General features: G+C 40.5%; 1 protein-coding gene across 2 annotated transcripts in view; it reads left to right on the top strand.

The window, feature by feature from the left end:
• The window catches only part of LOC112255076 (protein phosphatase 1 regulatory subunit 1A), a 67,964-nt gene that overhangs the window by 28,951 nt on the left and 11,722 nt on the right, over window positions 1–27,291 (top strand). For both annotated transcript variants that reach the window (XM_024428132.2, XM_024428131.2), the window contains exons 2-6: window positions 8,424–8,484; window positions 18,652–18,689; window positions 18,812–18,875; window positions 24,692–24,736; window positions 24,882–25,052. In XM_024428132.2, the coding sequence (XP_024283900.1) occupies window positions 8,424–8,484; window positions 18,652–18,689; window positions 18,812–18,875; window positions 24,692–24,736; window positions 24,882–25,052 (379 nt within the window). The remainder of the gene's footprint in view (window positions 1–8,423; window positions 8,485–18,651; window positions 18,690–18,811; window positions 18,876–24,691; window positions 24,737–24,881; window positions 25,053–27,291) is intronic.

Genomic DNA, 27,291 nt, shown 5'->3' with positions numbered 1-27,291 from the left:
ATATGGTATGGTATTAAGGTATGGTATGGTAAGATATGGTATGGTGTTGAGGTAAGGTATGTTAAGATATGGTAGTATTTTGAAGTATTGTATGGTAAGATATGGTATGGAATTGAGGTATGGTATGGTAAGATCAAATCAAATCAAATCAAATGTATTTATATAGCCCTTCGTACATCAGCTGATATCTCAAAGTGCTGTACAGAAACCCAGCCTAAAACTCCAAACAGCAAGCAATACAGGTGTTGAAGCACGTTGGCTAGGAAAAACTCCCTAGAAAGGCCAAAACCTAGGAAGAAACCTAGAGAGGAACCAGGCTATGAGGGGTGGCCAGTCCTCTTCTGGCTGTGCCGGGTGGAGATTATAACAGAACATGGCCAAGATGTTCAAATGTTCATAAATGACCAGCATGGTCAAATAATAGGTCAGGGACAGGTAGCACGTCCGGTGAACAGGTCAGGGTTCCATAGCCGCAGGCAGAACAGTTTAAACTGGAGCAGCAGCATGGCCAGTTGGACTGGAGACAGCAAGGAGTCATCATGCCAGGTAGTCCTGAGGCGTGGTCCTACGGCTCAGGTCCTCCGAGAGAGAGAGAAAGAGAGAAAGAAAGAATTAGAGAGAGGATACTTAAATCCACACAGGACACCGGATAAGACAGGAGAAGTACTCCAGATATAACAAACTGAGCCTAGCCCCCCGACACATAAAATACTGAAGCATAAATACTGGAGAATGAGACAGGTACCACCGGACAGGGCCAAACAGGAAGGATATAGCCCCACCCACTTTGCCAAAGCACAGCCCCCACACCACTAGATGGATGTCTTCAACCACCAACTTACAATCCTGAGGCAAGGCCGAGTATAGCCCACAAAGATCTCCGCCACGGCACAACCCAAGGGGGGGCGCCAACCCAGACAGGGAGATCACATCAGTGACTCAACCCACTCAAGTGACGCACCCCTCCTAGGGACGGCATGAAAGAGCACCAGTAAGCCAGTGACTCAGCCCCTGCAATAGGTTTAGAGGCAGAGAATCCCAGTGGAGAGAGGGGAACCGGCCAGGCAGAGACAGCAAGGGCGGTTCATTGCTCCAGAGCCTTGCTCCAGTAGACTACTTAGTGGTCCACGAGTGTTCAAGATGGCAGCATGTCATGTCGTTTGTCTGTGACTAGTACATTTTAACCTACTAATAACCTATTTATTTATGGTTGAGTAACTTCCTTGTTGTGTAGTGCAAACTAATTTGTTTTTGCTGGTGTAAAGATCAACTCGGCACTTCATTACTTGAAGTTGACCAAAGTAACCCTATCTCTGGCTGGCCTGAGTTCCTCCTTCGTCTGCTGAGTGTCTCGTCCAAGCTGCTCTTTTTGCTCTTCGCCTGGCTGTCAATGGCAGCTCAACAATCCCCAACCCGTTCTCTCAATCGACCTCAACACCCAATCTACTCACACGCGCAAACACTCACATTCAGACTCATACATACACGCTGCCCCTCTCTCCCCTTGCCTTCCTTGGCCTCTATTTTTTACATTTCTCAGAGAAAATGACAATTTTTGTGGTGTTGCTTTGTGCACTGAATACGAACATTGCCGCTGGGTGAGTACATCTGACAGTGCCGATGCACTTGTGGCATGATGTGAACAGTACGAATTTGTGTCACTACCAAAGTCTAATGGGTTTAAATGACTGTTTTGTATCGTGTAGAAACTCACTTGTAGAATTCGCTTGCAGTGGGTCTCTTAAAAAAGAGAAGCCGTGCAAGGTTATTAAACAGAGGTCTTTTGTTGATATCAGGTAACGTGCAACCTAACCCTGGCCCTGATATGCAATATCTTCAACCCCCCTCTGATTTTAAATCTAGATCTGGATCTGGTTTTAAATTTTTCATTTAAATGTACGCAGCATCTTGTCAAAAATGGATGGGGTTAGGAATTGGGGTAAATCAACTGATGCTGATGTAATTGTGTTTTCTGAAACCTGGCTCAGCAAGTCTGTTTTTGATGAGGATATTTGTATAAGTGGTTACAATGCTTATCTCACTGATCGAGTTAAGAAAGGTGGGGGTGTGGCTATATATGTAAAAACTAAATTCCCTGTAAGTGTGGCAAAGTCTGGAACTATTTGTAAACAGTTTGCATTTCTTGCAATATTGAGAAACCTGAATTTTGAGGTTTCAAAGGGCCTCTCTACAACTGTGATTGGCTGTTATAGACCCTCCTCTACTCTCTATATCTGTGATTGGCTGTTATAGACCCTCCTCTGCTCTCTGTGATGTATTTTCTTCTCTGATGAACCTTATGTCTAAAAATCTTTACAGTGAAATGATCTTGATTGGTGATCTCAACTGGTGTTGGTTAAAGCCAGTGTCTGATGATTTAAAAATGTTTGTAATTCTATGAATCTTACCTAGTTGATTAACTCACCCACTCGCCCAAAACTGAAATGCCCCAAAAAATAACCCCTGATTGATTTGATATTGATAAATGTTCCACATAAATATTCTGCGGTTGGTGTTTTTTGTAATGATTTAAGTGACCATTGTGCTGTTGCGGTTAGAAATACTAAGGTTCCATCGACAAACCCACGTTTTATTCGTAAGAGACATTTGAAGAGTTTTAATAAGCAGACTTTCTTTCATGATTTGTTTTATTTTGACTGGAGCAGATTGAGTTTATCCCTGATGTGGAAACTGCCTGGAAATTCTTTCATGATGGTTTTTCCCAAATAGTAAACGAACAGGCCCCATTCCGCAGGTTCAGGGTTAAAGGGCGGGATTATTCCATGGTTTTCTTCTGAGCGGTCTAATATTATTCACGACCATAATCTAGCCTGGGCTAAAGCAAGGAAATCATGTTCTGATGCTGATTGGCTTATTTTTTAGGCAGTTATGAAACAAGTGTTCTTTTCTTCTCAGGAAGGCCAAGTCTGAATATTTTATGTCTGTTACCACTGATAACCTGAATGACCCTAGAATGTTTTGGAAGGCTATTAAGTCTATGTCTGGTAACAGTAATGTTAATGAATTACTGTCATGTGTATTGAAGGACTTTGTTGCTGTAAATGACAAAACTGAATTGCTGAATTGTTTCACTGAGGACTTTGCATCATCTGGTAGGCTGTTTGATTCAGTGTCATCTGTCTCTGTACAACCCTGTGTGGATGAACCAGTGAGAGCTGGTCAAACTTGTAGCTTTCTGCCATTCTCAGTGCAGGTGGTACATAAAGCCCTGAAATCGTTAGATCAGAGAAAGCTTGCAGGTCCTGATCTTTTGGATCCCTGCTTTTTAAATTTGGCAGCTGTTTTCATAGCTGAACCACTTACATCTCTGTTCAATCTAACCCTGGAATGTAATGAAGTTCCAAAGATCTGGAAATCAGCATTTGTCCTACCACTTTTAAAAGGGGGAGATCCAACTCTTTTAAATAATTATAGGCCAATCTCAAAGCTGTCACCCCTGGAGAAAATACTTGAAACCCTTGTGAGTGAACAGCTAAAAGAGTTTTTATTTACTAACTCTATTTTATCAATGTACCAATCGGGCTTCAGGAAGAAGCATAGCACAATTACAGCAGCCATGAAGGTTTTAAATTATATCACCGAAGCACTTGACAAAAAACAGCACTGTGTCTCACTTTTTATTGATCTCTCTAAGGCTTTTGATACAGCTGATTATGCTATACTAAGGCAGAGATTGTCGAGTGTAGGTCTTTCTTTTACATGGTTTGCTAACTATCTGTCTGATAGAACCCAGTGCACTCATGTCGGTTAAATTGTCTGTCAGTAATGGTGTGCCCCAAGGCTCTGTACCTGGTCCTCTCTTATTCACTATTTATATTAACAATTTAGACAAAAATGTCCAAAATGCTCAACTTCATTTTTATGCGGATGGTACTGTTATTTACTGTTGTGCCTCGTCTCTTACAAAAGCTTTCCAGAACTTACAAAATGCTTTTTATACTGTTCAACATAACCTTGTGTCAATTGAAGCTTATCCTCAATACTGACAAAACTAAACTAATGGTGTTTTCTAACGCAAGAAATAGACCTCTGAACTTTTCACCTATTATTACCTGTCAGGGCAAGGAGATTGAGACTGTAACCTCATATAAATATCTTGGAATTTTAATTGATGACGGCCTCTCTTTTAAATCGCATATTCAACAATTTACACAAAAATTGAAGCTGAAATTGGGATTTTATTTTAGGAATAAGACCTGTTTTTCTTTTGAAGCCAGAAGGAGGCTAGTATCAGCTATATTTATGCCTTTTCTAGACTATGGGGATATTTTATATATGAATTATTCCGCTCAGTGTTTGAGATCAATTGACACCCTTTACCATGGCACTTTGAGATTTATTTTAAACTGCAAAATCCTTACGCACCACTGCACTTTGTATCCCAGGTTTGGCTGGCCTTCTCTAGTCACTCGTAGGCTCAGGCACTGGTATACTTTTATTTACAAAGCCATTTTGGGTTTACTACCTTTTTATTTGGCCATTTTTATTGTTCAGAAATGTGGTGGGTACTCTCTTCATTCGCTGGACTTTATCCTGCTAACTGTTCCAAATGTCCAAACTAAATTTGGTAAATGGGTTTTTATGTACTCATCAACAAAATATTTTTAAACTGGAAGGACTTGTCCCGATTGGTATTTATAAATCACTGATGAATGATCTTGAGACTGATTCCCTGACCTGTCAATTTTTTTAATTTGCTGTTTTATAATTTTATTATACTCTTGTGAATTCTATGGTTTTTACTAGATTACTTGTAGTTTTTCATGTTGTCTGTCTGTAATTGTGTAATGACTTGGTGCTGCCTATCTTGGCCAGGACACTTTTGAAAAATAGACTTCAAATCTCAAATAAAATGGTAGTTAACCCCAAATGGCTTTGTAAATAAAAGTATACTGGTGACTGAGGTATTGTATGGTAAGATATGGTATGGTATTGAGGTATGGTAAGATATGGTATGGTGTTGAGGTATGGTAAGATATGGTATGGTATGGTGTTGAGGTATAGTATGGTAAGATATGGTATGGTATGGTGTTGAGGTATAGTATGGTAAGATATGGTATGGTATTGAGGTATGGTAAGATATGGTATGGTGTTGAGGTATAGTATGGTAAGATCTGGTATGGTATTGAGGTATGGTAAGATATGGTATGGTGTTGAGGTATGGTAAGATATGGTATGGTATGGTGTTGAGGTATGGTATGGTATGGTGTTGAGGTATAGTATGATAAGATATGGTATGGTGTTGAGGTATGGTAAGATATGGTATGGTATTGAGGTATGGTAAGATATGGTATGGTGTTGGGGTATGGTAAGATATGGTATGGTATGGTGTTGAGGTATAGTATGATAAGATATGGTATGGTGTTGAGGTATAGTATGGTAAGATATGGTATGGTATTGAGGTATGGTAAGATATGGTATGGTATTGAGGTATGGTAAGATATGGTATGGTGTTGAGGTATAGTATGATAAGATATGGTATGGTGTTGAGGTATAGCATGGTAAGATATTATATTTTGGTATTGAGGTATGGTATGGTATGGTATTGAGGTATTGCATGGTAAGATATGGTATTGGTATTAAGGTATGGTATGGTATGGTAAGATATTGTATGGTAAGGTATGGTAAGGTATGGTAAGATACCACATGTTGTGGTATTAAGGTATGTTGTAGTGTTGAGGTTTGTTATGGCATGGTATGGTAAGATATGGTATGGTATTGAGGTATGTTGTGGTATTGAGGTATGGTATGGTATGGTAAGATATGGTATGGTATTGAGGTATGTTGTGGTATTGAGGTATGGTATGGTATGGTAAGATATGGTATGGTATTGAGATATGGTATGGTATTGAGGTATGGTATGGTATGGTATGGTAAGATATGGTATGGTATTGAGATATGGTATGGTATTGAGGTATGGTATGGTATGGTAAGATATGGTATGGTATTGAGATATGGTATGGTATTGAGGTATGGTATGGTATGGTATGGTAAGATATGGTATGGTATTGAGATATGGTATGGTATTGAGGTATGGTATGGTATGGTAAGATATGGTATAGTATTGAGGCATGGTATGGTATGGTAGGATATGGTATGGTATCGCGGTATGGTATGGTAAGTATGGAATAATATGTGTGTGTAGCATAAGATATGGTACACACACACACACACACACACACACATGCTGGATAAATATCAATAAAGTTAGTAGGAATAGGGGGAGGGTTGGAGGGCTCTAGGGTTGGAGGGCTGGAGGGAATCCTGAGGAGAGCGGTACTGGAGTGGCTCTTCAGCTACGAGGTGGGTGAACATGAAAAGGTATTGACACAAGCAAACAAAAGAAAGAAACCTTTTTAATATCCTCCACAGACAGGATATGAGGTGAGCAATGTTCCTGTAAAAGTGAAAACAACACTGACCACACAATCAACCAGTGTGGGCCCAGTGGGCCCCAGTGGGACACTTCTAACAGCAATAATAAGACATGGGTTTAATACTACGCTTTTCAAGGACCCAAATATGCTTTCATAGTCTCTCCATCTGGTGTGAAAGATAGACCAAAAGAAAGAGAGATGTTGCTTCTTATACACAGTCTTTCTCTGGCTGTGTGAGAATGGGAATGAATCCTCTTTCGGTCTGCATACCCAATTAGCAGTGTGTCATCAAGGAGATAACATACAGAGGTATGTTGAGGTATCTCCCTCAATAACGTCAAGAGAAAACTGGAGGTCAGTCTGATGAACCAAACTACTCAGTAATCTCCTCCATATAGCCTCACTCTCTCTCACACACTCACATGTGCACACACATTTAAACAAACCATTTTTACTGATCAATTCATTTATATATTTTTAATTAGTAGGTTTTGTTATCTGTTGTAACGAACCTTGTTTGTGGTGTGGTTTTCATTTCAGCCCTTGGGCTTCCAACCACACCTGCACATCGTTTAAATGTGTTGTTGTTTATCACTTGTTTTCTTTGGTGCAAAAACAAACATTGACTACTGAGCAGGAGTGTGTCATTCAAGGAGATAACGTTGACTAATGAGCAGTGCATCATCAAAGAGATAACATTGACTAATGAGCAAGTGTGTCATTCAATGAGATAACTTTGACTAATGAGCACTGCGTCATCAGAGATAACATTGACTAGTGAGCAGTGTCATTCAAGGAGATAACATTGACTAATGAGCAGTGTGTCATTCAAGGAGATAACGTTGACTAATGAGCAGTGTGTCATTCAAGGAGATAACGTTGACTAATGAGCAGTTTGTCATTCAATCAGATAACGTTGACTAATGAGCAGTGCGTCATCAAAGAGATAACATTGACTAGTGAGCATGAGTGTGTCATTCAATGAGATAACGTTGACTAATGAGCAGTGTATTATGAAGGAGATAACATTGGCTAGTGAGCAACAGTGTGTCATCAAGGAGATAACATTGACTAGTGAGCAGTACGTCATCAAGGAGATAACATTGACTAGTGAGCAGTACGTCATCAAGGAGATAACATTGACTAGTGAGCAGTACGTCATCAAGGAGATAACATTGAATCCCATAATGAGTCCCTATTAAATAAACCCTTCTTGTTAACTAAGAAAGCAAAGCAAGACTCTCATTAGGTAAGCATTTTCTTCAGTATGCATTTCAAAGATTTTCAGAGGCTGTGTTTACACAGGCTGCCCCAATTATGATATTTTCCCAATAATTGGTCTTTTGACCCAATCGGATCAGCTCTTTCGCCAATAAAAACATCAGAATTGGGCTGCCTGTGTGAACTCAGCCTCCGTTTCTTGTTTCTGCGTGTAGACTGTTTCGCATCCCAACCGAGGTTGGGTTAGGAGTTTTGGAACTGTGTTGTTCTATGAAATCCATCTTGTCTTCCTTACATGTAGGCTATACTTAAATCAGAGAAAAAAAGTGATAAACAGCAGGTGAAGAAGCTCTCCTAACTCTGCCTCTAAAACTATCATTATGGTGCTGACTGTTTTTGTCACTCCAGTACAATATACACATAAATAACAGTGTGTGGGATACTGTGAACAGAAAGCCAACTAGACTGTTTTGTAATTGCAGATTTCAGCATTTAGAAACAACAGTAGGTTTGGACCTCACTTGTCTTTCGTCCTTACTCAGCAAGGCTGGCAGCTACAGCTCAGAACTGCTGGTGTGTGTGTACGTGTGTGTGTCTGTGCAACTGAGGGAGTTGAGGATGAGGTCAGCTGTTTGTGTGGGTGCAATACTGTTGTTGGAGTCTATTTTTTAACCCCACAACACATATGAATTCTATCTCTAAGCAAACACCACCACAAAATCTTGTGTTTTTCTTGGTTTCTTAATTTACTTTTTCTCAATTTTTTCTTGAATACTGACGTCAGTTCTGTCTGTTTCTCTCCAGATCAGAAGACGTCGGCCCACCCCTGCTACTCTGGTAGCTTCCAGTGACCAGTCTTCTCCAGGTAACTAAATGGCATCTTATTCACTTTAATACATGGGCCTACTCTAGTGTCCCTTTTTGTGTAGAACTGAAATGTGTCTTCTGCCCGTCTTCAGTCGACTGGTCCGCTGGCAGCAGATCAATCAATCAAACGTATTTTATAAAGACCTTTAACATTAGCAGTCATCACAAAGTAAAAAGGACTCAGCGTAAAACTCCATAGAGCAGCAATGCAGAGGCGGACACACAGTGAAGCAATTTATTATGTATTATAATCTAGTTATATTATTCCTCCCCTCCTACCTTTATATTATACCTCCCCTATCCTCCTTCCTTTATATTATACCTCCCCTACCCTCCTACCTTTATATTATACCTCCCCTACCCTCCTACCTTTATATTATACCTCCCCTACCCTCCTACGTTTATATTATACCTCCCCTACCCTCCTTCCTTTATATTATACCTCCCCCCCTACCCTCCTTCCTTTATATTATACCTCCCCTACCCCCTACCTTTATATTATACCTCCCCTACCCCCCTTCCTTTATATTATACCTCCCCTACCCTCCTTCCTTTATATTATACCTCCCCTACCCTCCTTCCTTTATATTATACCTCCCTACCCTCCTACCCTCCTTCCTTTATATTATACCTCCCCTACCCTCCTTCCTTTATATTATACCTCCCCTACCCCCCGTTTATATTATACCTCCCCCCTCCTTCCTTTATATTATACCTCCCCTACCCTCCTTCCTTTATATTATACCTCCCCTATACCCCTCCTTCCTTTATATTATACCTCCCCTACCCTCCCCCTCCTTCCTTTATATTATACCTCCCCTACCCTCCTACGTTTATATTATACCTCCCCCCTACCCTCCTTCCTTTATATTATACCTCCCCTACCCCCCTCCTTCCTTTATATTATACCTCCCCTACCCTCCTACGTTTATATTATACCTCCCCTACCCTCTTACGTTTATATTATACCTCCCCCTACCCCCCTACCCTCCTTCCTTTATATTATACCTCCCCTACCCTCCTTCCTTTATATTATACCTCCCCTACCCTCCTTCCTTTATATTATACCTCCCCTACCCTCCTACGTTTATATTATACCTCCCCTACCCTCCTACGTTTATATTATACCTCCCCTACCCTCCTTCCTTTATATTATACCCCTACCCTCCCCTACCCTCCTTCCTTTATATTATACCTCCCCTACCCTCCTTCCTTTATATTATACCTACCCTCCTACCCCTACCCTCCTACGTTTATATTATACCTCCCCTACCCTCCTTCCTTTATATTATACCTCCCCTACCCTCCTTCCTTTATATTATACCTCCCCTACCCTCCTTCCTTTATATTATACCTCCCCTACCCTCCTTCCTTTATATTATACCTCCCCTACCCTCCTACGTTTATATTATACCTCCCCTACCCCCTACGTTTATATTATACCTCCCCTACCCTCCTACGTTTATATTATACCTCCCCTACCCTCCTACGTTTATATTATACCTACCCTCCCCTTTATATTATACCTCCCCTACCCCCTTCCTTTATATTATACCTCCCCTACCCTCCTTCCTTTATATTATACCTCCCCTACCCCCCTACGTTTATATTATACCTCCCCTACCCTCCTTCCTTTATATTATACCTCCCCTACCCTCCTTTATATTATTTATATTATACCTCCCCTACCCTCCTTCCTTTATATTATACCTCCCTACCCTCCTTCCTTTATATTATTATACCTCCCCTACCCCCTTCCTTTATATTATACCTCCCCTACCCTCCTTCCTTTATATTATACCTCCCCTACCCTCCTACGTTTATATTATACCTCCCCTACCCTCCTACCTTTATATTATACCTCCCCTACCCTCCTTCCTTTATATTATACCTCCCCTACCCTCCTACCTTTATATTATACCTCCCCTACCCTCCTTCCTTTATATTATACCTCCCCTACCCTCCTTCCTTTATATTATACCTCCCCTACCCTCCTACGTTTATATTATACCTCCCCTACCCTCCTTCCTTTATATTATACCCCTCCTTCCTTTATATTATACCTCCCTACCCTCCTTCCTTTATATTATACCTCCCCTACCCTCCTACGTTTATATTATACCTCCCCTACCCTCTTACGTTTATATTATACCTCCCTACCCTCCTTCCTTTATATTATACCTCCCCTACCCTCCTTCCTTTATATTATACCTCCCCTACCCTCCTACCTTTATATTATACCTCCCCTACCCTCCTTCCTTTATATTATACCTCCCCTACCCTCCTTCCTTTATATTATATACCCTCCTTCCTTTATATTATACCTCCCCTACCCTCCTTCCTTTATATTATACCTCCCTACCCTCCTTCCTTTATATTATACCTCCCCTACCCCCTACGTTTATATTATACCTCCCCCTCCTTCCTTTATATTATACCCCTACCCTTCCTTTATATTATACCTCCCCTACCCTCCTTCCTTTATATTATACCTCCCCTACCCTCCTTCCTTTATATTATACCTTTATATTATCCCCTACCCTCCTACCTTTATATTATACCTCCCCTACCCTCCTTCGTTTATATTATACCTCCCCTACCCTCCTACGTTTATATTATACCTCCCCTACCCTCCTTCCTTTATATTATACCTCCCCTACCCTCCTTCCTTTATATTATACCTCCCCTACTTTATATTATACCTCCCCCCTACGTTTATATTATATACCCTCCTTCCTTTATATTATACCTCCCTACCCTCCTTCCTTTATATTATACCTCCCCTACCCTCCTTCCTTTATATTATACCTCCCCTACCCTCCTTCCTTTATATTATACCTCCCCTACCCTCCTTCCTTTATATTATACCTCCCTACCCTCCTTCCTTTATATTATACCTCCCCTACCCTCCTTCGTTTATATTATACCTCCCCCCTCCTCCCCTCCTACCTTTATATTATACCTCCCCTACCCTCCTTCCTTTATATTATACCTCCCCTACCCTCCTTCCTTTATATTATACCTCCCCTACCCTCCTTCCTTTATATTATACCTCCCCTACCCTCCTTCCTTTATATTATACCTCCCCTACCCTCCTTCCTTTATATTATACCTCCCTACCCTCCTTCCTTTATATTATACCTCCCCTACCCTCCTTCCGTTTATATTATACCTCCCCTACCCTCCTTCCTTTATATTATACCTCCCCTACCCTCCCCTTTATATTATACCCTCCTTCCTTTATATTATACCTCCCCTACCCTCCTTCCTTTATATTATACCTCCCTATCCCCCCTACTTTATATTATACCTCCTACCCTCCTTCCGTCGTTTATATTATACCTCCCCTACCCTCCTACGTTTATATTATACCTCCCCTACCCTCCTTCCTTTATATTATACCTCCCCTACCCTCCTCCGTTTATATTATACCTCCCCCCCTCCTTCCTTTATATTATACCTCCCCTACCCTCCTTCCTTTATATTATACCTCCCCTACCCTCCTTCCTTTATATTATACCTCCCCTACCCTCCTTCCTTTATATTATACCTCCCCTACCCTCCTTCCTTTATATTATACCTCCCCGTTTATATTACCCTCCTACCCCCTTCCTTTATATTATACCTCCCCTACCCTCCTTCCTTTATATTATACCTACCCTCCCCCTACCTCCCCTCCTTCCTTTATATTATACCTCCCCTCCTCCTCCTTCCTTTATATTATACCTCCCCTACCCTCCTTCCTTTATATTATACCTCCCCTACCCTCCTTCCTTTATATTATACCTCCCCTACCCTCCTTCCTTTATATTATACCTCCCCTACCCTCCTTCCTTTATATTATACCTCCCCTACCCTCCTTCCTTTATATTATACCTCCCCTTTATATTATACCCTCCTTCCTTTATATTATACCTCCCCTACCCTCCTTCCTTTATATTATACCTCCCCTACCCTCCTCCGTTTATATTATACCTCCCCTACCCTCCTTCCTTTATTTATATTATACCTACCCCCTACCCTCCTTCCTTTATATTATACCTCCCCTACCCTCCTTCCTTTATATTATACCTCCCCTACCCTCCTTCCTTTATATTATACCTCCCCTACCCTCCTTCCTTTATATTATACCTCCCCTACCCTCCTTCCTTTATATTATACCTCCCCTACCCTCCTTCCTTTATATTATACCTCCCCTCCTTTATATTATACCCCTCCTACCCTCCTTCCTTTATATTATACCTCCCCTACCCTCCTTCCTTTATATTATACCTCCCCTACCCTCCTTCGTTTATATTATACCTCCCCTACCCTCCTTCCTTTATATTATACCTCCCCTACCCTCCTTCCTTTATATATATACCTCCCCTACCCTCCTTCCTTTATATTATACCTCCCCTACCCTCCTTCCTTTATATTATACCTCCCTACCCTCCTTCCTTTATATTATACCTCCCCTACCCTCCTTCCTTTATATTATACCTCCCCTACCCTCCTTCCTTTATATTATACCTCCCCTACCCTCCTACCCTCCTTTATATTATACCTCCCCTACCCTCCTTCCTTTATATTATACCTCCCCTACCCTCCTTCCTTTATATTATACCTCCCCTACCCTCCTTCCTTTATATTATACCTACCCCCTTCCTTTATATTATACCTCCCCCTCCTTCCTTTATATTATACCTCCCCTACCCTCCTTCCTTTATATTATACCTCCCCTACCCTCCTTCCTTTATATTATACCTCCCCTACCCTCCTTCCTTTATATTATACCTCCCCTACCCTCCTTCCTTTATATTATACCTCCCCTACCCTCCTTCCTTTATATTATACCTCCCCTACCCTCCTTCCTTTATATTATACCTCCCCTACCCTCCTTCGTTTATATTATACCTCCCCTACCCTCCTTCGTTTATATTATACCTCCCTACCCTCCTTCCTTTATATTATACCTCCCCTACCCTCCTACGTTTATATTATACCTCCCCTACCCTCCTTCGTTTATATTATACCTCCCCTACCCTCCTTCCTTTATATTATACCTCCCCTACCCTCCTTCCTTTATATTATACCTCCCCTACCCTCCTTCCTTTATATTATACCTCCCCTACCCTCCTTCCTTTATATTATACCTCCCCTACCCTCCTTCCTTTATATTATACCTCCCCTACCCTCCTACGTTTATATTATACCTCCCCTACCCTCCTTCCTTTATATTATACCTCCCCTACCCTCCTTCCTTTATATTATACCTCCCCCTTTATATTATACCTCCCCCCTCCTTCCTTTATATTATACCTCCCCTACCCTCCTTCGTTTATATTATACCTCCCCTACCCTCCTACGTTTATATTATACCTCCCCTTCCTTTATATTATATCCTTCCTCCTTCCTTTATATTATACCTCCCCTACCCTCCTTCCTTTATATTATACCTCCCCTATCCTCCTTCCTTTATATTATACCTCCCCTATCCTCCTTCCTTTATATTATACCTCCCCTACCCTCCTTCCTTTATATTATACCTCCCCTACCCTCCTTCCTTTATATTATACCTCCTTCCTTTATATTATCCTCCTTCCTTTATATTATACCTCCCCTACCCTCCTGCGTTTATATTATACCTCCCCTACCCTCCTTCCTTTATATTATACCTCCCCTACCCTCCTTCCTTTATATTATACCTCCCCTACCCTCCTACCTTTATATTATACCTCCCCTACCCTCCTTCCTTTATATTACAACATCTCCTACCTTCCTACCTTTTTACTCCTACATAGTGACATAAGATGTCCAGGTTGCCATGGTTAGATCTGTGTCATACATATGGTATATACAGCATGTCATTTCTATATCAATAATGTAGTATGTCTGTGCTCCCACTTGGTGCTTCCTATCATTCATGACTACTGGATCTAGGTTCCCTAACCCCATATGGCTCTAGTCCATCTGTCCTTCTGTCCTTCCTTACCATCGGAACTTATCCTTATATGGCTCCTGTCCTTCCTGATATTTGGAACCAAACGTCTCTCTCTCTTCTCATTGTGGGATACCATCTCTCGTCTCCTCTCCTCTCTCTCTCCTTCCTTGTGGGATACCTCTCCTCTCTCTGTCTCTCTCTCTCTCCAACTCTCTCTGTCTGTCTCTGTCTTTGTCTCTCTCTTCTCCCTGGTGTCATAAGAGAGTGGGACACCTCTCTCTCTCCGTCTCTAAATTTCAATACTTTTTTAAGAGTAAACAATACTTACTCACAAAAATCTCTCTCTCTTGCTCTCTCTCTCTCCCTCTCCTCCCTGTGTGTGTGTGTGTGTGTGTGTGTGTGTGTGTGTGTGTGTGTGTGTGTGTGTGTGTGTGTGTGTGTGTGTGTGTGTGCGCGAGTGTATGTGTGTGGTGGTTGTGGTATAGTAAATGTTGCTAAGTCATTGTGGTAGGTATTTATAGACTATATATAAACTCTCTTTTCTGTCTTTGATCTTAGGGATCTTTCTCTCAACAAGGGATTCACAGGAGATTAACTGAGTCTCTGATTTTCTCCCTGAAGACAAAGAACAGTTCCGTACTACACACACACACACACACACACACACACCACTCTCCTCTGATATCTGTATCACAGTGAGCTGTAGCTGGATGCCTGTCGAGAGAAAGAGAGAGAGAGAGATAACACCCTATACAATAATAAAGATGACATCCTATAGGCTATAGTAAGAAAGATAACACTTATAGGCTATAATTGTCACGGCCATCAAAAGAACTGGACCAAAGCGGAGCGAGCGTACATTTTTCCTTTATTTAAAATGAGGCCAACAAAACAATAAACCATACAAAACGACCATGAAGCTTAAGGGCTTTAGTGCCACAAACAAAGACAACTACCCACAACAAAAGGAGAGAAAAAGGGCTACCTAAGTATGGTTCCCAATCAGAGACAACGATAGACAGCTGTCCCTGATTGAGAATCTTACCCGGCCAAAACATAGAAATAGAAAATCAGAGAAAACAAAACATAGAATGCCCAACCCATATCACACCCTGACCAAACCAAATAGAGACATAAAAAGGCTCTCTAAGGTCAGGGAGTGACAATAATAATAAAGATAACAGATGATGATCTATAATAATAAAGAGAACACATGATGATCTATAATAATAAAGATAACAGATGATGATCTATAATAATAAAGATAACAGATGATTATCTATAATAATAAAGATAACACATGATTATCTATAATAATAAAGATAACACCCTATAGGCAATAGTAGTAAAGATAACACCCTATAGGCTATAGTAGTAAAGATAACACCCTATAGGCTATAGTAGTAAAGATAACACCCTATAGGCTATAGTAGTAAAGATAACACCCTATAGGCAATAGTAGTAAAGATAACACCCTATAGGCTATAGTAGTAAAGATAACACCCTATAGGCTATGGTAGTAAAGATAACACCCTATAGGCTATGGTAATAAAGATAACACCCTATAGGCTATGGTAATAAAGATAACACCCTATAGGCTATGGTAATAAAGATAACAACCTATAGGCTATGGTAATAAAGATAACACCCTATAGGCTATGGTAATAAAGCTAACACCCTATAGGCTATGGTAATAAAGATAACACCCTATAGGCTATAATAATAAAGATAACACCCTATAGGCTATGGTAATAAAGATAACACCCTATAGGCGATGGTAATAAAGATAACACCTTATAGGCTATGGTAGTAAAGATAACACCCTATAGGCTATGGTGGTAAAGATAACACCCTATAGGCTATGGTAATAAAGATAACACCCTATAGGCTATGGTAGTAAAGATAACACCCTATAGGCTATGGTAGTAAAGCTAACACCCTATGATCTATAATAAAAAAGATAACACCATATTATCTACAATGTAGTCTACTACTTTTGACCTATTGTCACACCCTGACCATAGTTTGCTTTGTATGTTTCTATGTTTTGTTTGGTCAGGGTGTGATCTGAGTGGGCATTCTATGTTGTGTGTCTAGTTTGTCTGTTTCTGTGTTTGGCCTGATATGGTTCTCAATCAGAGGCAGGTGTTAGTCATTGTCTCTGATTGGGAACCATATTTAGGTAGCCTGTTTGGTGTTGGGGTTTGTGGGTGATTGTTCCTGTATTTGTGTTTGTTACACCAGATAGGGCTGTTTTCACGGTTTCTTGGTTTTTTGGTTGTATATTGTTCTATTTTCATCTTTATTAAAGATGAATCACAATAACCACGCTGCGTTTTGGTCTGCCTCTCCTTCAACAGAAGAATCCCGTTACACCTATAGCCCTATATCCTGCATTACTTTTGAGCAGAGACCACATAGGCTCTTTAGAGTAGGATTCCATTTGAGATTCACTCCTAGTCAGTTTGGAGAAGTCCCCTCAGCTTATTCAAATTCACACACTGAGCTATAACCCTTACCCTCTGAGAGAGAGAGAGACAGAAAGAGAGAGAGAGAGAGAGACAGAGAGAGAGAACACTGCCCTACTTATTTTAATGGTTTTGAAACAAAAATCTTGATGGCCAGACACTTGGGACTTGCTAAAAATATGGATGTTTGATGCATCATCACAAACACACTTTGTTAAAAATGAAAAGGGGCTTTCTTGCTGTGTTTTTATGAGAAGTTGTTCATTTTGTATTTTTTTATTCAGTTGATGTAGATATTAAAACTTGCTGAATTGTTATGTGATGCAGAGAGGAGTGTTGAAACAGATGCAGACACATCACAGGTGTGTTGAAGAGCTGTTCACATTTCATATGCAGACACACACTCAGACAAACACACACAAACATGCTCAAGTGTACACACACATGCATGGAGGTCGCATGGACACACTCATAGACACACTGAATTGTACTGGTGTCTGGGGATGTTTAGGTTGCTAGGCAACAAGGTGGTGGTGTCCTAGAAAAAGACTGTGTGTGTGTGCATGCGTGTGTGTGTAAACATGTATGTTGTGTGTCTGTGAGTGTGTGTAAACATGTATGTTGTGTATGTGTGTGTGTAAAAATGTATGTTGTGTGCATGTGTGTGTGTGTGCGTGTGTATAAACATGCATGTTGTGTGTGTGTGTGGTTGTTATTGTAAATCTAGGATCAGTCCTGAGGTTGTGGTTGTAGTAATGTCAGCATTGTGACTATACAGTGCCACTTGTCCTGCTGACGTCAGGCAGAGGTCTGAGGGGGTCATTAGACCATCTGGACTGACTGGCACAAGGTCACACACAGACACACACACACAACACACATGTTTACACACACACACACACACACACACACACACACACACACACACACACACACACACACACACACACACACACACACACACACACACACACACACACACACACACACACACACACACACACACACACACACACACACACACACACACAGACTGGCACAAGGTCACCTTAGTCACCATACATTTTCGAGTCCCTCTGGAGTCTGGCAGAACTATATGACTATATACTGGAACACAGCTGACTGGCAGAACTGGCAGAAGCTACTATGACTATATACTGGAACACAGCTGTAGACTGGCAGAACTATAGGACTATATACTGGAACACAGCTGTATACTGGAACACAGCTGTAAACTGGCAGAACTATAGGACTATATACTGGAACACAGCTGTATACTGGAACACAGCTGTATACTGGAACACAGCTGAGACTGGCAGAACTATAGGACTATATACTGGAACACAGCTGTAGACTGGCAGAACTATAGGACTATATACTGGAACACAGCTGTAGACTGGCAGAACTATAGGACTATATACTGGAACACAGCTGTAGACTGGCAGAACTATAGGACTATATACTGGAACACAGCTGTAGACTGGCAGAACTATAGGACTATACTGTCCTGCCAAGTCTATGTGCGGGTTCATCATTTTACATTTTATTTTAGGCATTTGGCAGACACTGTTACAGAGTGATTAACAGAAGGAATTAGGGTTAAGTGCACATCAAATGACTTTTGCACCTAGTTGTCTCGGGATTCGAATCAGCATCTTTTTGGTTACTGGCCCAAAGCTCTTAACAACTAGGCTTCCTGCCAACCTACACAGTTCATCGGTTTGTTCATGTTACAGTTTAATTCACAACCCATCTTTTATTTTCCCTCCTACAGAAATAGACGAAGACCGTCTTCCTAACCAGTTATATAAGGTAATCAACTGTGTACTTCATATGGAATGCATCTATAGAGAAATCATTAGTAATGACAACCCATGGACAAATGAAGATCTTCTGGCCCGGCTTACCTTATTAATGCTGACATGTTGTTGCAGGCAGCCCTGTTGAACTCTCCCAGGCAGAGGAGGAAGGGAGCAAGAGGCACGCCCACCATGAAAGGTGAGGTCATGTAGCTTACGAATTCTAGAGAAGGTAACACATAAGCATCAACAGAGTCATTTAAGATTGGCTCTTATTTATTTAATAAACATGGGGTTATTGCAGTGTGACTTTCTTCAGTTTAATAATATGTTAGTCAGCCCAAAGTTCTGAATGTGTCCTTGGTTTGCACTCTCATCACTTCATAAACAGAACAAATAAGAGAGTGGGCTAAGTTGAGCCACCCTTGTTTCTAGGAAACCATGCACAAAATTAATAATTTGACCAAATATTTAGGAAGAGGTCATAATTTCGTGCAATCTGTGAAGTAAAAAAAACAAGTTAGGTCCAAAAAACAGATTTTCCCCAAGTCAAATAAAATGTTTTAACATTTAAATGTAACCTTTATTTAGGCAAGTCAGTTAAGAACAAATTCTCATTTATAATGACGGCCTACACCGGCCAAACCCGAAAGACGCTGGGTCAATTGTGCGCCGCCCTATGGGACTCCGAATCACGGCTGGTTGTGATACAGCCTGGATTCGAATCAGGGTGTCTTTTATTGTGTTAGAGGTTTCATGTATCTAAACCAAAGTAGATAATTTTAAGATTGGTCTATACATCAGCTGCGGTCTCTCTAAGCTTCAATATTAAAGTGCATCCTTGTAGCTGTGTGGGCTAATATAGTCTAAATGTTTGCCTTGGGGTAAGTTTAGCCAATGACCTTTGGGTAAGTTGAGCTGATGGTTGAGCCAATGGGAATTTGAGCAAATTGTAATTTTTTTGCATTACACCTGACAAGTGTTTTCTTCCCAGGCATAATGTAAGGCATTATCTCTTGGAAATTAGGTAACGATAGGGCCTGCTCTATGTTAAAAATCTCAATTTCTGCCTGAATGACGTGCCCAAAGTAAACTGCCTGTTGATCAGGCCCTGAAGCCAGGATATGCATATAATTGGTACAATTGGACAGAAAACACTTTGAAGTTTGTAGAAATGTTAAGCTAATGTAGGAGAATATAACACAATAAATATGGTAGGAAAAGAATCTAAAGAAAAACCAACCAGATTATTTTTTTTGAGCGACCATCCTCTTAGAAAGGCAAGTAAAAGGTCATATTGAAAATTAGCTCCCTGGATGCAATTCCCTTGGCTTCCACAGGGTGTCAGCAGTCTATGTTCAAGGTTTCAGGCTTGTAACTTCAAAAAACGAATAAGAAATATCAGTTTAAGTACAGGGACAGAGTCTTGGAAATTCATGTTTGGGTGCGCCATGAAGACAGTGTGCACCTGCTAAAATCAGTTAACTATTGAACATACTTCTTTCCATAAGAAATATTATAGTTTGATTACATTTTAGGGTATCTGAGGAGTGAATAAAAACGTATTTTGACTAAGTTTAAGGGTAGATTTTCAGATTCCTTTCTCTGCATGTTGAACGAGTGGATTACTCAAATCAATGGCGCCAACTAAACAAAACGACACTACATGGTGTAGCTGGGACCCTTTGGATGACAAATCAGAGGAAGAGTTACAAAAAGTTAATATTTAATCATTATTTGTGAATATAACACACTTATATGTACCTAAAGGTTTAACCTCTAGCGACGAGCAATCCCGTATCCGGGAGCATAATCATAGCCTCAAGCACATTACCATAACGCAACTTTTCCTATTCATGAAAATCGCAAATGAAATTAAATAAATATATTCAAACACAAGCTTAGCCTTTTGTTAACAACACTGTCATCTCAGATTTTCAAAATATGCGTTACAGCCAACGCTAGACAAGCATTTGTGTAAGTTTATCATATCATAATGCTATGCTAGCTCTGCTGGCAGCAGGCAACATTTTCACGAAAATAAGAAAAGCAACCAAATTAAATAATTTAAAGAATTTCGAATTTCGAATAATTTGAAGAATTTCGAATGCTTTCACTCAGGAGACTCCCAGTTAGATAGCAAATGTTCCTTTTTTCCAAAAATATTATTTTTCTAGGCAAAATAGCTTCCGTTTGTTCATCATGCTTGGCTGAGAAATCGACCGGAAAATGCTACCATTACAACGCCAAACTTTTTTCAAAATTAACTCCATAATATCGACAGAAACACGGCAATCGTTGTTTAGGATCCATCCTCAAGGTGTTTTTAACATATGTATTCGATAATATATCTGTCGAGGCAGTTGGTTTCTCATAAGAAACGATTGGAAAAATGGCTACCTCAGTATTTTAGGTTTTTCCGGGAGACACCGCGACCACTCGCCCTATATGGTTTTCTCCAATGGAAATGCCTAAAAAGACATCACAATGCTGTAGACACCTTGGGGAAAATGGGGAAAACGTAAGCTGACTCCTAGCTCCTTCACAGCCATATAAGGAGTCATTGGCATGAGGCGGTTTAAAAAAATGCGGCACTTCCTGATTGGATTTTTATCTGGGTTTCGCCTGTAACATCAGTTCTGTGGCACTCACCGACAATATCTTTGCAGTTTTGGAAACGTCAGAGTGTTTTCTTTCCAAAGCTGTCAATTATATGCATAGTCGAGCATCTTTTCGTGACAAAATATCTTGTTTAAAACGGGAACGTTTTTCATCCCAAAATTAAAAGAGCGCCCCCTATATCCAACTAGTTAATATACATAATTTTTATGATTATTTATTTGAATTGCACATCCTCCAGTGTCACCGGAATTTGTCCCGTTAGCGAGACACCTATCCCTAATTAAACTCTGTACTTGTTTTAAAGTCACCATCGGCCCCGTGGTGAAATTCCTGAGCGGTTTCCTTCCTCACCGGCAACTGAGTTAGGAAGAATGCCTGTATCTTTGTAGTGACTGGGTGTATTGATGCACCATCCTTAGTGTAATTAATAACTTCATCATGCTCAAAGAGATATTCAATGTCTGTTTTTTTTTTTACCCATCTACCAATAGGTGCCCTTCTTTGAGAGGCATTGGTCATGGCCTTTTTGGTTGAATCTGTGTTTGAAATGATTTGCTCGACTGAAGGACCTTACAGATAATTGTATGTGTGGGGTACAGAGATGAAGTAGTCATTCAAACAACATGTTTGAGTCCATGCAACTTATTATGTGACTTGTTAAGCACATTTTTTTTTACTCCTGAACTTATTTAGGCTTGCCATAAGAAAGGGGTTGAATACTTAATGACCAAAGATATTTCAGCTTTTCATTTTTAATGAATTTGTAAGAATAAAAAAAAAAAACATAATTCCACTTTAGAATGATGGGGTACTGTGTGTAAGCTAATGACCCCCATTTAATCAATTTTAAATTCAGGCTGTAACATAACAAAATGTGGGGAAAGTCAAGCGGTGTGAAGACTTTCTGAAGGCACTGTAGGTCTCTGTAGGTCTCTGTAGGTCACTGTAGGTCTCTGTAGGTCTCTAGGTCTCTGTAGGTCTCTGAAGGCACTGCAGGTCTCTGTAGGTCTCTGTAGGTCTCTCCTGGAGGCTCTGTAGGTCTCTGTAGGTCTCTGTAGGTCTCTGTAGGTCTCTGTCGGTCTCTCGTGGACAAATGATCAAAGAAACGAACACAACAGTCCGAACAAAGGGTTCAGAAAAGGTTCTTCTGCAGATGGAGAATGGTATTTTGGTTCCAGTTTTATCTTTATCTTAGGAGTCTATGTTCTGTTTCGGGATAGAGTGGGAACTGAATCTGAATATACAGCGCATAGATCTTGGCCACGTTATCATCAGAGAAACTAACAGTAGGGAAGAGTAGGGTAAGTTGAGCCATTGTTGTACATTCAGCGTTACTCCGTCAAGGGAACTATTGTATTATTTTTTAACATAGAGACAGTATCTACATATATTTCAGGATGTTGTGTATCCCTGAAAATAATCCAAATTCAGGTAAGCACTACAGATATGGGGTAAGTCGAGCCTCGGAACACGATAAATAAGCCGTCTACAAATTTCTTTACTGAATGAAAAATCACCACTACCTTTTTCAAACCACGTCCATCTTTATTTCCCAAACAAAATTCAACACAATCACAATCGCTTTCTTGTCTTTTAATAACTTTAAGCGTCTTTTAACAGAGGCTTAACACATAACAAAAACTACTTTTTGTAACACTTTTAATGGCTAGGATAGGACAAAACTGAGCAATACTAACCTAAATGAATGAAAACAAGGAAGCCTGTACAGAATAAAGATATTCCAAAACATGCATCCTGTTTGCAATAAGGCACTGAAATAAAACTGAAAAAAAGTTGCAAAGAAATTCACTTCATGTCCTGAATACAAAGTGTAATGTTTGGGGAAAATCCAACAGAACACATCACTGAGAACAACTCTTCATATTTCCAAGCATGGTTTTGGCTGCATCATGTTAAGGGTATGCTTGTAAATGTTAAGGACTGGGAATGTTTTCAGAATAAAAATAAATAAAATGGAGCTGAACACAGGCAAAATCCTAGAGTAAAACCTTGTACAGTCTGCTTTCCATCAGACACTGGGAGATGAATTCACCTTTCAGCAGGACAATAACCTAAAACACAAGGCCAAATATACACTGGAGTTGCTTACCAAGAAGACAGTGAATGTTCTGAGTGGCCTAGTTACAGTTTTGACTTAAATCTACGAGACAATCTATGGCAAGACCTGAGAATGGTTGTCTAGCAATGATCAACAACCAAAAGAATAAAGAATAATGGACAAATGATGCACAATCCAGATGTGGAACTCTTTTATAAATTTACCCAGAAAAACTGCTGTAATCGCTGCCAAAGGTGCTTCTACAAACTATTGATTGAATGAGATGTTTTTGTATTTAATTTTCAATTAAAAAAAAAACATGTTTTCACTTTGTCATTATGGGGTATTTTGTGTAGATGGGTGAGAAGAAAAACTATTTAATCAATTTTGAATTCAGGCTGTAACACAACAAAGTGTGGAATAAGTCAAGGGGTGTAAATACACTGTAGGTATTGTTGGGGTTCGTTTCCTTGTTACTTGTCAATCATTGGCTCATCGGTGAAATTAGCATCATGACAATATATTTTAATTAAATCGTTCAAAAACCAGTATTAACGCAATTGCAGACAGAAGTTGACAACAGGAACATAATGCATGTTTCAGAGTAAGTTCTGCATCAAAGAAAAGGTCCCAAGTTATTTTATTAAACCCAAAGTCCAGCTCTAGTGATGTCACTGCCTACGTCATTATCTTCTACTCCTGAGACCAAAACCATGCCAACTCTACACTAAAACTCTTGTTTATACAGCTATCTAAAAGCTTAGCAGTAAATGTCCAATTTGATTTATAGTGGAATGTCTAACTAATCTCTTATCTCTTACACTCCCCTGCAGAGTTCTGTCTTCACAGTCACACATTTCTCAGACAGTTTCTTCATAAGAGGCAGAGAGCCTTAGAAAAGTACTGTGAAACAATATTAAACCTCATAATGTATATATATTGTTAATCTGTAGTCTAGGTCCCTATAAATGTAAGGAGGGAGGGGTCCTATAACCCCTCCCCTTCTATTAATACAACATGAGCATAATCAATTGCTATAATATATCAAACATTTGGTACAGCCTCTATCATGACACCAAGTTGAATCTCTAAAGGTATAATCAACACATTCATCGCCCACACAATAATATGGGCTAAGTCACTTCCATTACATTACAAGCAGCTTCAACTCTAATGAACACGCTGAAGAAGGCTGTGTTACAGCAAGACGGTGAAGATTTCATCAGTTCATAATGGCGTACTGTACAGTATATTAACATTGACTCCTACACCTTTTATTGTGTATTTTCCCCCTCCCTCTCTACCTCTCTCACATTCTCGCTCCCTCCCTGCAGAATTGCAGTTCATGGTAGAACACCACCTGTACAAGCAGCAGCACGGTATGAGAAGAGTTTATACCTTATTGTGTGCTTGCACAGGACACCGTGGCAACAGAATAGAATACACTGCAACTTTATTCTCCATAAACTACAGCAAACACCATACATTCGTCTTCTGCATATTTTTTTTCAACACAATATATAGGTGGAGATGATGAGTGTTCCTCAGAGAGCTGTCTGTCAGACAGACCCAGCCCAGACACTCTGCCAACCGGAGAAGAGGAGGAGCTGGAGCTACCGGAGGACGAGGAGGCCTGGGGAACCGGTGACAATGTCACTGCGGAGGCCTTCGAGAAGCTGCGCTGTCAGATGGAGGGTAAGAGAGGAGGGAGGAAAAAAGGGAGAGGGGTTGGGAGAGAGAGGGGTTGGGAGAAAGAGGGGTAGATAGATGGGTGGAAGAGAGAGGGGTTGGGAGAGAGAGGAGTTGGGAGAGAGAGGAGTGGGCGATAGATGGGTGGAAGAGAGGGGTTGGGAGAGAGAGGGGTGGGCGATAGATGGGTGGAAGAGAGAGACATGGGTAGAGGGAACAGGCAGTCGGGGGGGGGGGTTGTGCGGTGGGAGAAAAAGAGGGAGAGTAAAAGTTAGATTTGAATGGGAAAAGGAAATGCAGTCCTAGCATGGCAGCTATGCTGACCTCTTATCGTGCCAACTGCTTTAAATTCAGTAGTAAAATGAACCCTAGAGCTGTGCTCAGATTCCCTGCTGTGGCTGATTCTGTGGCTGGATGGATCCAGGTAAACCATACAGTATATACAGTTGAAGTCGGAAGTTTACATACACCTTAGCCAACTACATTTAAACTCAGTTTTTAACAATTCATGACGTTTAATCAGAGTAAACATTCCCTGTCTTAGGTCAGTTAGGATCACCACTTTATTTTACAGTAAGAATGGGAAATGTCAGAATAATAGTAGAGAGAATGATCTATTTAAACTTTTATTTATTTCATCACATTCCATGTGGGTCAGAAGTTTACATACACTCAATTAGTATCAGGTAGCATTAAATTGTTTGACTTGGGTCAAACGTTTCAGGTAGCATTCCACAACCTTCCCACAATAAGTTGGGTGAATTTTGGCCCATTCCTCCTGACAGAGCTGGTGTAACTGAGTCAGGTTTGTAGGCCTCCTTGCTCACACACGCTGTTTCAGTTCTGCCCACAAATGTTCTATAGGATTGAGGTCAGGGCTTTGTGATCGCCACTCCAATACCTTGACTTTGTTGTCCTTAAGCCATTTTCCCACAATTTATGCTTGGGGTCATTGTCCATTTGGAAGACCCATTTGCGACCAAGCTTTAACTTCCTGACTGATGTCTTGAGATGTTGCTTCAATATATCCACATATTTTCCAACCTCATGATGCCATCTTTTTTGTGAAGTGCGCCAGTCCCTCCTGCAGCAAAGCACCCCCACAACATGATGCTGCCACCCCCGTGCTTCACGGTTGGGATGGTGTTCTTCGGCTTGCAAGCCTCCCCCTTTTTCCTCCAAACATAACAATGGTCATTATGGCTGAACAGTTCTATTCTTGTTTCATCAGACCAGAGGACATTTCTCCAAAAAGTAGTCCCCATGTGAAGTTGCGAAACGTAGTCTGGCTTTTTATGGCGGTTTTGGAGCAGTGGCTTCTTCCTTGCTGAGCGGCCTTTCAGGTTATGTCGATATAGGACTCGTTTTACTGTGGATATAGATACCTTTGTACCTGTTTCCACCAGCATCTTCACAAGGTCCTTTGCTGTTGTTCTGGGATTGATTTACACTTTTTGCACCAAAGTACGTTCATCTCTAGGAGACAGAACGTGTCTACTACCTGAGTGGTATGACGGCTGCGTGGTCCCATGGTATTTATACTTGCATACTATTGTTTGTACATATGAACGTGGTACCTACACGTATTTGGAAATTGCTCCCAAGGATGAACCAGACATGTGGAGGTCTACAATTGTTTTACTGAGGTCTTGGCTGATTTCTTTTGATTTTCCCATGATGTCAAGCAAAGTGGCACTGAGTTTGAAGGTAGGCCTTGAAATACATCCACAGATACATCTCCAATTGACTCAAATTATGTCAATTAGCCCATCAGAAGCTTCTAAAGCCATGACATAATTATCTGTAATTTTTCAAGCTGTTTAAAGGCACAGTAAACTTAGTGCATGTAAACTTCTGACCCACTGGAATTGTGATACATGGAATTATAAGTGAAATAAATCAAATCAAATCAAATCAAATTTTATTTGTCACATACACATGGTTAGCAGATGTTAATGCGAGTGTAGCGAAATGCTTGTGCTTCTAGTTCCGACAATGCAGTAATAACGAGCAAGTAATCTAACTAACAATTCCCAAAAAACTACTGTCTTATACACAGTGTAAGGGGATAAAGAATATGTACATAAGGATATATGAATGAGTGATGGTACAGAGCAGCATAGGCAAGATACAGTAGATGATATCGAGTACAGTATATACATATGAGATAAGTATGTAAACCAAGTGGCATAGTTAAAGTGGCTAGTGATACATGTATTACATAAGGATGCAGTCGATGATATAG

This window comes from Oncorhynchus tshawytscha, linkage group LG07 (assembly GCF_018296145.1).
Source record: "Oncorhynchus tshawytscha isolate Ot180627B linkage group LG07, Otsh_v2.0, whole genome shotgun sequence".
NCBI lineage: Eukaryota > Metazoa > Chordata > Actinopteri > Salmoniformes > Salmonidae > Oncorhynchus > Oncorhynchus tshawytscha.
This window is presented reverse-complemented; position numbering and strand designations above follow the sequence as displayed.